Below are 12,213 nucleotides of genomic sequence, written 5' to 3'. Positions count from 1 at the left end.
ATGCCTCTGGACACTACCCTGGGACATACACATAAATAAAAGTCATTTAAAGTGGAGGTGCAGCGGTGGCCTGGGCTTGTGACCCCAGCACTGAGGGGATGGAGACTGAGGGGATGGGGCTTACTGGCCAGACATTGCAGCTAAAGCAGCAAGTTTGAGGTTCAGTAAGAAACCTGTCCAAAAATAAGTGAGGGTGGTGGTGGCGCATGCGTTTAATCCCAACACTCCAGAGGCAGAGGCAGGCACATCTCTGTGAGTTCGAGGTTTTGAGGCCAGCCTAGTCTACAGAGAGCAGTCTAGGACAGCCAGGACTACACGGAAATCCTGTCTTGCCAAGCAGTGGTGGTGCACGTATTTTATCCCAGCACTCAGGAGGCAGAGGCAGGCGGATCTCTGTGAGTTTGAGGCCAGTATGGTCTACAGAGCAAGTTCAGGACACCCAAGGTTAAACACAGAACCCCTGTCTTGAAAAAAACAACAAAAGTTCTGTCTTGCAAAAAAATGCAGGCACACACACACACACACACACACAAAAAAAGGCAAAAAAGAAAATCCCACATGGTAGTACCAAGCTGCTTCAGTTTTAATTAATCCCAGACATAGTCAAGTTGGCAGCCAAGAAGAGCCACCACGTGGGAGAAGGGTGAGTCCCACCAGTTTAGCTAATAGCAGGTCTGTGCTGATTGGCATGTGTGCCACTCCAGAGATTAATCCCCGGAAGGTGGGATTGCATAGCATACAGCTTCCTATAAGTCCAGAAGTAAAACCTGCATGTAGGTGGGGTGCGGCTCCCTGGCTTGTCCAGGATGGGCAAGGGTCTGAGTTCAGTTCCCAGCCTTGCAAAATGAGACAAAGCACCGTGTTCTACATTCTTCAGCACTTGGCCAGTTCATTTCTTCTTCAGTTCTGTTCAGCACGCGTCCACTTTGGGAGACGAGAACATTCTCTTACTCAAGGTCCTACCACCAAGATAGGAAAGTTACTATGGACACATTGTTCCTCTCCACAGATCTTTATCAAATCTTTGTCACAAGTCAGCTCTTGCCTTTAAAAAGTAGTCTAGGAGCTGGGGTTTGTGGTGGTGGCAGTGGCGCAGGCCTTTAATCCCAGCATGAGGGAGGGAGGCAGAGGCAGGAGCATCTCAGTGAGTTCAAGGTCAGGGCTGTTACACAGAGAAACTCGGCTTCAGAAAACAACAAAGTACTCTCTGGACTAGAGAGAGGGCTTGGCAGTTAAGTGGTACTGCTTACTGCTCCTGCAAAGGGCCCAGGTTTGGTTTTCAATACTCAACAACTGCCTATTCCAGTTCTAGGGGATCCAATGCCCTCATCTTCCCTTTGCTGGTACCTTCACAGGTGAGTCATACACACATAAACATGTAGGCACACACACATAGAAATCTTCCGAACATACTCTTGGGGTGGAATGATAGCTCAACTGGTGAGAGGCCTGCTCCTCCGAAGAACCTGGCGTTGATCCCAGCACTCACCTGGCAGCTCACAGCCATCTGTACACCAGTTTCAGGAGATGGGTTGCTGCCTACTGACCTTTGCAGGCACCAAGTCCACACATGGTGTGCAATAAGTACATGCACTCACCAGTGCTCATGAAAACCTTAAAGCCAGGCAGTAGCGGTGCATGGCTTTAATCCTAGCACTCAGGAGGGAGTTCGAGGCCAACCTGGTCTCCAGAATGAGTTCCAGGACAGCCTGGGCAACACAGAAAAATCCTGTCTTGAAAAAACAAACAAGAAAAGGGGGGAGGGGTGCTAGAGAAATGGCTCAGTGGTTAAGAGGTTGCTGCTCTTCCTGGAGACCTGGGTTCAATTCCCAGCACCCACATGGCAGCTCACAACTGTGACTCCAAGATCTAACACCCTTACGCAGTCATACATGTAGGTAAAACACCAATGCACATAAAAAGAAAAAAATATTGAGTTCTGTATTACCTGTTGTTTGCTTGTTATGTTTTGAGACAGGATCTGACAGTATATCTCTGCCTGACTTGGAATTTACTCTGTAGACCAGGTTGACCTCATAGTCATGGGGCTGCCTTGCCTCCTGAGTGCCGGGTTAAAGCATGTTCACTGCACGTCTTTTGTTGTTGAGGCAGGGCCTATACACAGCTCTGGCTGTCCTGGAATTCACTGTATAGATCAAGCTGGCCTCAAATTCAGAGACCCACCTGTGCCTCCCAAGTGCTGGGATCAAAGGTGTGTGTCCCCATGCCTGGTGAGCCACTGTGCAGAAAATAAAGCGCTTAGAAGAGAGTAAGTGCAAAGAATTGGGGTAGGATGGTGGTTTCCATGGAGATAAGGGAGTCAGTGTCTTTTTAAAAAGATTCTTTTTTTACATTTATGTGTCTGAGGCAAGGGGCTGTCTTCAGAGGCCCAAAGAGAGTGGCAGGTCCCCCAGAGCTGGTGGGCCAGGTGCTGGGAGCCTAACTCAGGGCCTCAGAAAGAGCAGCAAACACTCTTAGCGCCTGAGCTGGTGACCACTGCCCTGGGCTCATTATTTTAGAAGAGGTTTAGAAGCCTGGCATGATCTCAGGAATTTAAGTCCATCCTTGCCTATATAATGGAGTTCAAAGTCGGCCTGAGCTGCACGAGATCTTTTCTCAAAAGCCATCAAACAAACAAAAACCAACTGTTTATTTTGGGGGGGGTGATCTCCAAAGGAAGGGGAAGCGGCTTGTGCAGAAGCCTTTGGGTAGATAGAAGTCCGTGTCGCAGGTGGGGGTGGGGGCGGGGAAAGTGGGGGCCCAGTGGGACTAGAGAAGATGAGCCCAAGTGTGTAGTAGAGGAACGTTAACTCTCGGGTGTCCTGGGCCTTAACCTCAAGGAAGACAACGACCCCCCCCCCTCCAGCAAGCCCTGAGATTCTTAAACAGAATATGACCTGGTGTTCACAGCACCCCCTCCTCCAATCCTGGGCTGATGTAGGAAACAAACTGTCAGGGCAGGAAAGACAAGCAGCTGCAGCAGGATGATGGCTGACTTGTCCACAACACACAAGCACGTACAGGGCAGTGCACGTGAGTGTCCCCTCAACACACACATACACACACAACACGGCAGTGCACGTGAGTCCCCTCAACACACACATATACACACACAACACGGCAGTGCACGTGAGTCCCCTCAACACACATATACACACACAACACGGCAGTGCACGTGAGTCCCCTCAACACACACACACATGGCAGTGCACGTGAGTCCCCTCTGGAGTCCCGAAGGTACAGTCTTACCTTCAGGAGCAGTCTGCACGCTGCGCTGGAAACAACCCATATTAGACGGAGGAAAGGCAGGCTTTGGGAGAGGCGGAGACGGCCTGCTGGCAGTCATCTCAATGACGCACCTGTTCTGGAAAACCTTGCACTCTGGAGCATTCGAAGCCCCAGCTCCCACTGGAAGTCAGCTCCTAACTTCACTGGCAGGATGCTGGTGAGAGCCGAGGCCCAACTGGGACCTCGTTCCAAACACTAACCTCCAAGCCTCTACTTTTCAGGATTCTAATATCTCCTTTGACCTAGAAGTGTACTGACCCTCATGGGAAAGTCACCGGCACCATTACCTCCCCAGGACACTGGCAAAAGCTCCCTGGGCCTGAGTGCTCCACCAGGGCTGGAAGAGGTGCTAACTAGGTTGGGCCTGGAAGGTGACATCTTCACTGAAATCATTGTGAGCAAGGCAAGGGTCAAATGAGCCCAGAACCAGCTCCCCCTTCCTCTCTCCCTCCCTATTTTGATTTTTTTTTTTAAAGACAGGGTATCATGTAATTCAAGCTAGTTTTGAACTCACTGTGTAGTAATTACTGGGATTATCAGCCTACGCCATTTCTCTTTCAGTTCATCCATTTACCAGTACGGTAGCCATGACTCAGAATGCCGTTTCTCACGGTCCTGGGTGTTGGCAATCCTTCCTCTAATGTTTCATTGATCCTTGCATTAGTGCTCCACAATTGCTCATCTGACAGATCGTCGTCATCATGCGGTGCAGCCAGGCCTGGGACCCCAAAGCATGCATGCCTGGCGAGCACTCCAAGGCTGAGTCACATTCCAGGCCCTCACTGGTAGAGTTGAGGCTGATGGATGTTCTGTGCCCCCAGCAGTTTTCTATCCCACCAGCCAGCTCCCAAATAACCATATGATTTCCTTCCTTCCTTCTCCACAGTTGACATTTCTCTGCATAACATCTGTGGCTGTCCTTGAACTCCCTTTGTAGACCAGGCGGGACTTGAACTCACAGAGCTTCTGCCTGCACAAAAAAAAAAAAAAAAAAAAAAAAAAAACCAAAAACAAAAAAAACAAACAACAACAACAACAAAAAAAAACACGGGCCAGCGAGATGACATCCTGTGAAGGCGCTTGCCCTAAAGCTGGACAGCTGAATTGAATCCCAGAACCCATGCGGTATAAAAAAAAGTGTGTGTATGTGTGTGGGGGGGGGGGTCTCTAAGTTGCGCTCTGAACTCAAAAGCAGGCAAAGGATGGAAGAGAAAGGGGAGGAGTGGAGGAAGGAGAATCGGGGCAGATTATAACGGATTTGGACAAAATAAAAGGCAGGGAGCTGGGAAGATTGGGGGGGAATCTTGAGGTTTTAAGCGAGAAGTTTCCTGGTTGGATCTGCCTTTGATAGAACCCTTGAAGAACTCGGAGGGTGACAAACCCAGGCTTGGTTGCTGAGGATGAAGTCTGAAAACCCAGAGGGAGATAGATGCTAGGAGGTCAGGTGGCCATGGTGTCTCCACACTGGAAAGAGAATTAGGGAAACGGTGCAGCAAAAGGCCTGGGTTCTAAATCTAGGTGAGACTCAGAATAGACTGCAGTTGGGGGTTATCTGGGCACTTGCACTATGTCCAACTTGCTGGGGGAGTCTGGAGTTCAGAAGAGAAACTGAGGCACAGGTGTGCCAATTGAAGATCTCCTTGCTTGTCTCTAAGCATACCGCACACTGTCTGGAAGGACCCTGCCTTGCAAGGTGTCTTGGGAGCATTAGTGAGCTGACTGGTTCAGGTACATGTATGTATGGGGACGGAGGAGGCTGGGCCTGGGTCCCTGCCGGGGACGCTGGTGGTGACCTGTGCCACCCCTAGGAGGGGGACACATTTAGCTGGAGTGTTACCTGTGCTCTGGCTGAGGTCCTTCCAGGGTTTGCTTCAGGCACTATGCCGAGCATGTTATAGCCCCCAGAAGAAGTCTGTATGCTGCAGGGACTAATGTGTCTCTTTAACAGAAGAGGCACAGAGCAGGGCTGGCATCTGCCCTGTGTCTGCAGACAGAACTCAAGCGGTCCACCGTAGGTACAGTGGACTGCTGTCTTACTCGGTGCCTTGACAGACACCATCTCCCGTCTGTGGATAAAGAATGAAGGTAGACGCCAGCTGTTGTCATTCACTCTTGGAATCTCAGCACTTGAGAGGCTGAGGTAAGAGGACTGGGATTTCGAGACCAGCCTGGGTTACATGAAGACCTGTCTTTTAAAAGGGGACTGTCCTGGCTGGAGAGAGGTAGTTTATTGGTTAAAAGCAACTCTTCCAGAGGACCTGAGTTCTATTCCCAGTACAGACAGTAACAACTGTCTGTACTTCCATTTCAAGAGGATCCAGTATTCTTTTGTGGCCTCCATGGGCACCAGGCACACATGTTGTACACAGATACACACTCAGAGCACCCACACACATAAAATAAATACTACAAAAATGGGCAAAGTGCCAGGCGGTGGTGGCGCAGGCCTTTAATCCCAGCACTCAGGAGGCAGAGGCAGGCAGATCTCTGTGAGTTCGAGGCCAGCTTAGTCTACAAGAGCTAGTTCCAGGACAGACACCAAAGTTACACAGTGAAACCCTGTCTCAAAAAACCAAAACCTAAACAAACAAAATCTAGGCAAAGCATTTAAATGAAGAGCCAGTAAATCAATTGTGCTAGACCAGGTCATTTGAACACTGAAGCAGGTTTTATCCACAACTTGCAGATTTAAGCCAATGGTCCCATTTTACAGACCAGGAAATTGAAGTCTGGAAATTGGACCACATCCATCCATCTCAAACACTCCAGAGCAGGATGTCCAAGGCTTCCCCAACGCCTTTCCCTTGTAAACATGGTCCTCTCAGTCTGCTGAGTGCGGGCTCCTCCTCTCGGGTGGAGCTTCTGCATGCAGAGAACCACAGCATCTTGGATTTCTGTCTGTACCATCTAGACTCACTGCTCTGCAGTAGGCCGCTGGCTGCTCCTAGGTGCTCAAGGGTAGGGGCGTGGCCCACACCAATGAATTTAGCAGCCTGTAAAGGCCTTGTGTAGTGTCTCCCACACCTCCCCTTAGGTGATTCTCCATGCCACTTCCTGGAGCTGTCCCTGTTGGAGTCTGAGGCTGCTTGAGGGGAAACAGATCATCGGCCAGCTGTGGCTCTGAGGTGGCTAACCACGTGCTCGATCCGGTGGGCTCCAGGCCTGGCCCAGCGCATTACAGAGGATATCTTGGTGAGGGTGATAGTGTCTTGTGCCCTCGCGGATCCTACCTCCCTGGTTACCAAACTTACCATCTATGGGAATAAGAGAAAATAATAGCGACAACACTTGTTTATTTTTCTGAGTGGGTGAAAATGAGGTGTCTTGTCTCTCTAGCTTTAGGGATCCATCTGTCTTTCTCTGAGGGTGTTTGTGCATTCTTGGGGATTCTCAACCCAGCCTCAGGATGTTCTTAGAATCCCCCAGTGAGGGGCTGGGGTGTGACTCAGTGGTAGAGCCCCTGCCTAGAATCCCCCAGTGAGGGGCTGGAGTGTGGCTCAGTGGTAGAGCCTCTGCCTAGAATCCCCCAGCCCGACAAAAACAAAAAATGAAACCCCAAAGTGTCTTGTTTGGTTTTTTGTTTGTTTGTTGTTGTTGTTTCTTCAATAAAAAGGTTTTTTATTTGGAGAGCACTCCATCCACATTGGTTGAATTTCAGCCCTGCACTCAATTTTGATTGGTTATATCCTGCCCTCTTATTTCTCTGATCCGATAATTTCTGAAAGGAAGAGGCAAATCTAAACTCTTCCGCCAGGGGGCGCTGTCTGGCTTCCCCAGGGCTACTCTTCAGGAGAAACAAAACAAAACACACACACACACACACACACACACACACACACACACACACACACACACAAACAGCAAAAAACTAGGATCCTTTTAGAGGTGGGAAGAAACTGCTAAGGACGGAAAGGCGGGTAAACTGGGCCTGCCCTATTCCTAAGACCACTGCCTCGACATGGTGGCTAACTTTACAGACTTTGTTCAACTAACAGAAGATCTAGGATTCCAGAAACAGCTCTTGATATGCTGTCAACGAATACACATGTATGTATCTATATAACATATGCACCTTATGTGATACAGGGTTTTGCTAAGTGGCCCCGATGGCCACACATTCCCAGTTCCTGCCTTAGCCTCACGGCTGCTGGGTTCCGAGCATGAGCCACCACCTGTGCCTCGTTCACGTTCACCGTGCTGGGTTTGGGCTTGAGTTTGTTTGTTTGTTTGTTTTTGTTATTCAGGACAGGGTTTCTCTGTGTGGCTTGACTATCCTGAAACTTACTCCACAGACCAGGTTGGCCTTGAATTCACAGGGATCCGCCTGCCTCTGCCTCCCTAGGGCTGGGATTAAAGGTGTGTGCCACCATACCCACCATGCCCAGCTTAATTCAATATGTTTTTTTTTAATTCAATATGTTTTAAAAGATTTATTTGGCCAGGCAGTGGTAGTGCATGCCTTTAATCCCAGCACTTGGGAGGCAAAGGCAAGTGGATCTCATTGAGTGAGTTTGAGGCCAGCCTGGTCTACAAAGTGAGTTCTGGGACAGCCAGGACTGTTACACAGAGAAACCCTGTCTCAAAAATACAAAATATACAAAAAAAAAAAAAAAGAATTCTTTTCTTTTTGTGTGTTTGAGTGGGTTTTGTGCACCACACAAACACAGGTGCTCTTGGAGACCAGAAGAGGGTGCTGGATCCCCGGAACTGACGTTACATGTGGCTGTGAGCCACCGTATGGTGCTAGGAACTGCACCCGAGCTCTTTGCAAACTCAGCAAAGCTCTTAACTCTGCAGCCTTCTCTTAAGCTCCTAAATAAATATTTTTTCTTTTCTTTTCTTTTTTTTTTCAAGCGGGGTTTCTCTGTGCAGCCCTGCCATCCTGGAACTCACTCTGTAGACCAGGACAGCCTTGAACTCAGAGATCCGCCTACCTCTGCCCCTTGAATGCTCGTAATTTGGTATTTCTAATTGATTAGAGAAACCCAATACACCACATATGAAGGCCTGCAACGGTCATCAGTTTGTGAAAGTCTTTCCTATTGGAGGGCTGGGATGTAGCTTAGTTGATGGAGTGTTTGTCTGCCATACATGAAGCCTTGGATCCAGGTTCCAACATTGCTCAAACTCCAGACATGGGGATATATCCGTAATGCCAACACTGGAAAAGTAGAGACAGAGGGGTCTGAAATGCAAGGTCACCCTCAGCAAGTAGTGAGCTTGGCTTTGGGGGGAGGTGTTGGCTGCGTATGAGTATCCTGGGAAAGAAACCCATAGTAATAATCTAATGAAATTATTTTATATTTACATTTTTATTTGTGTGTCTGCATGCACACACACATGTGCACATACACACGTACTACAGCATGTATGAAGAAATCAAGTGACCATTTTCAGGAGTTGGTTCCGGGGTTGGTACTCACACGGGCTCAGGCTTCCACGGTTCCAGCTTTCCTGCGCTGGACTCTTTTGAGGGCCATAACTGAAGGCTTTCTTTCGCTCCTTTCTTCTTTGTCTTTTCTTAGTCAGTCTCTGTGTAGCTCTGGCTGGCCTGGAACCCACTCTGTAGACCAGACTGGCCTTGGAATCACAGGGTTCTGCCTGCCGCTGATTCCTGAGTGCTGGAGTTACAGGTGTGCACCGCCACCACCCAGTCATGTTTCCATGACTGTCCTTACTGTACTGGTGCTTCTGGGCTGTCAGCGGGGACGTGACAGCTTCTCACTGGCTTTTCTGGAAGGGAATGAAGGCAAGGGACAAATTGCTCTGGTTGGGGTTGCCCTTCCTCCAAAAAGTCCCCAGTCCCACTTCACCCCAGGGCAGAGCTCTCCTCTGGCTTCTCCGTCTTAGCCATGACCCTCTGTGCCTCCCAGGCTCACTCACTTTGAGCTGCCATTGGTCTGTCTCCCTACTAGACTGTGGTCCTAGAAGATGGGGACACATCTAAATAATTCTTCTTCCTCCTCCTCCCTCCTTCTCTCCCCCCCTTTTTTTTTTATCACCTCCCTTTTCTTTGTAGCCCATGGCTGGTCTGGAATTCTCTCTAGCCCAGGTTAACCTCAAACTGTCCACCCTCCTGTCTCAGATGTTTGAGCGTGATTATAGGCAGGTGCCATCTGGCTCGACTTCTGCTTTATCATGGCCCAGCAGCCCCCAGAACAGAAACAGAGCGATGGCTGTTTGTTTGTTACATAAATAAAGAATTGATTCCAGGGTGTGTACTGTTATTCCGAACTACAGGACTACGGGTAATTTGAGGGGACTGTCCAACTCGTACAGTAGTGAGAAACCAGTAGGGATTTGAATCTGGGCAACTTGACTTCCTATCCTGTGTTCTTATCCAACATGTCAAATGACTGGTGACTGATATCAGCCTGCTCAGCCTGTTCTTCTGGAAATCTCAGGGAGAGCATGCAGGCTGGTGGGGAGGTTAAGGACTGTGGGGACAAGGGGGAGGCACCAGAAAACCAGACACCGGGGCCGATTTTATGGTGAGCGAGGGGGAGTCTGGAGGGGCTTCGGTAGACCCATAGGGGGCAGCCGGAGACGGCAGCCAGAGATGCGGGGGCGGAGAAAGGGTGGGGACCGGCCCCGCGGGGGGCGATGCGGTAGCTGCAGCGGCGGCCGAAGGAGTTTCCCACAATGCAGCGCGGCGCGCTGTCCCCGGTGCTGATGCTCAGCGCTGCCCCGGAGCCTCCACCGCGCCCGCCTCCCGCCCTTTCCCCCCCGGGCCCAGGCTCAGCGCCTCGCCATGGCTCAGCTCGCCCGGGTCCTGCCCCAGAGCCGTCTGGGGGCCTGGCTGCGGCACTCGACAGCAGCCTGCGGGCCGCCGTGGCGTTCAAGGCGGAGGGTCAGCGCTGCTATCGAGAAAAGAAGTTCCGAGAAGCCATTGGCAAGTACCACCGGGCACTGCTGCAGCTGAAGGCAGCTCAGGGGGCCCGCCCTGGCGGCCTGCCCGCCCCCTCCCCCGGACCCGCAGCCAGCCCGGGGCCGGCCCGCCTCAGCGAGGAGCAGCGGCGCCTGGTGGAGAACACAGAGGTTGAATGTTATGACTCCCTCACCGGTATGGGGCCGTCGGGGCGGAGCAGGGGGGGAGCAGAGGACATGGCTGAGACGGGTGGGTGGTAAGGGGCAATCAGGAGGCCTTAAAGCCTGAGGGGTAGTGGCTGGAGGCTGAAGGAATCAGGGTTGCGTTCTGACGGGGAGACTTCAGAACTTACTGAGAACAGGAGGTGGGAGTAGATGAACAAGGAAGGGTTCTAGGATGGAGGAAGCAGGCTTTGGACTTGGTTCAAAGTTCACTTCCCTGACTTAATCTCTCCGATATGCCGCGCGTGAGCCAAGGTTAGAAAGGCTTACCCTTCCTTCATGGCTATTTGGTTCTTAGTCCCTCACTTCTGCAATTGTTTGGGAGACCTCCAGCTAACTGCCTAGACTTGTCTGCCCTGTGCCCTCTAGCGGCGGCGCAGATCGATTCTCTACTAACGAGATAGCAGATTGGCGTCCCCTGGTGGCCAGAGCAATCCCTTAGCCAAGCAGAAGAGGCCAGGTTACTTGAGGTCATGTGAGTCCTAGGGGGTTCAGGGGTCTCCGCACCCCCGCAGCTTGCCTCCTGCAGTCGGAGCTGGTGAACTATGAGCGTGTGCGCGAGTACTGTCTCAAGGTGCTGGAGAAACAGCAGGGCAACTTCAAGGCCACCTACCGCGCCGGCATCGCCTTCTACCACCTGGGCGACTACGCGCGTGCGCTGCGCTACCTGCAGGAAGCCCGAAGCCGGGAGCCCACAGGTGAGTGGCAGGGCTGGGTGGAGCTGGGCAAGGGGTTGGAGCAAAGGAAGCCCAGGCAGGTCGGAACTACCTCAGGGAAGTGCTGTGGCCAGCTCTTGGTCAAGACCATCCATCCACCTTCACCAAAGGCTTCCTCACCCTGTTCCTCCGCCATCTCCCCAACCCCTCAATCACGCAAAGCAACTAAATCCCCAACCCATAGACCCCGTGTCCCTGACTGCTCACGTAGGACTGTCTTGAACACTTGCCGCCCCACACCCATATCCCCTACTCCCTCCCAGTCAGCCAGCTCCTCGGCGACCTTCTGCCCTCCACGCCTGTGCTCAGAACACTTATCCTCTGCCCTTGCAGAGATCAGTCAGGGTATTGTTTGTCCATGTATGTGTAGGCATGCCACAAGCTGAGGAGGAGGACAGAGGGGACGCAGCAGGTGCTGGGTGCAGGGCTGTGGGATCCCAGGCAGGATTAGCTCTCCTGTCAAGGGGTTTGCTGAGAACAGTTGTCACTGGGGGGATGGGTGGAGGTGTGACAGGAGCCTCTCCTGCTCAGTGCGGCACGTGTGAGACTGAGGCATGAAATGTCCCCAGTGGCTGCTGACAACCCAAGTGCTGGGGGTGGAGCCACTCACTGGCTGTGAGCTGAGGCCATGAGGACATTGCCCTGTCTCAGGACACCAAGATGTTTCCGTTCCTCCCCTGCAGACACCAATGTTCTCCGCTACATCCAGCTGACTCAGCTGAAGATGAACCGTTGCAGCCTCCAGCGGGAAGACAGCGAGAGCGGGACTGGAGGCCCAGCTCGGGATGTCCTGGGCTGAGGGCAAAGGGCAGCCTCTACCTTATTCCCTCTAACCTCACCAGGCAACTCCCCCTGGCTCGTGTGTTTACTGGTAAAGCGCCCGCCACTGGTGTCTCCCCTGGCTCGTGTGTTTACTGGTAAAGCGCCTGCCACTGGTGTCTCCCCTGGCTCCTGTGTTTACTGGTAAAGCGCCCGCCACTGGTGTCTCCCCTGGCTCGTGTGTTTACTGGTAAAGCGCCTGCCACTGGTGTCTCCCCTGGCTCGTGTGTTTACTGGTAAAGCGCCTGCCACTGGTGTCTCCCCTGGCTCCTGTGTTTACTGGTAAAGCGCCCGCCACTGG

General features: G+C 51.8%; 1 protein-coding gene across 1 annotated transcript; it reads left to right on the top strand.

The window, feature by feature from the left end:
- The first annotated feature begins 9,872 nt into the window (after positions 1-9,872).
- Positions 9,873-12,199, top strand: Ttc9b (tetratricopeptide repeat domain 9B). Its single transcript, XM_050129048.1, has 3 exons — positions 9,873-10,351; positions 10,893-11,075; positions 11,777-12,199. Exons 1-3 carry the CDS (start codon positions 9,931-9,933, stop codon positions 11,890-11,892), a joined length of 720 nt encoding a protein of 239 aa, XP_049985005.1. The 5' UTR covers positions 9,873-9,930; the 3' UTR covers positions 11,893-12,199.
- The last annotated feature ends 14 nt before the right edge of the window (positions 12,200-12,213 follow it).

Source organism: Alexandromys fortis, unplaced genomic scaffold (genome assembly GCF_014885135.2).
Source record: "Alexandromys fortis isolate MF-2015 unplaced genomic scaffold, M_Fortis_MF-2015_v1.1 scaffold_293, whole genome shotgun sequence".
Taxonomy (NCBI): domain Eukaryota; kingdom Metazoa; phylum Chordata; class Mammalia; order Rodentia; family Cricetidae; genus Alexandromys; species Alexandromys fortis.
This window is presented reverse-complemented; position numbering and strand designations above follow the sequence as displayed.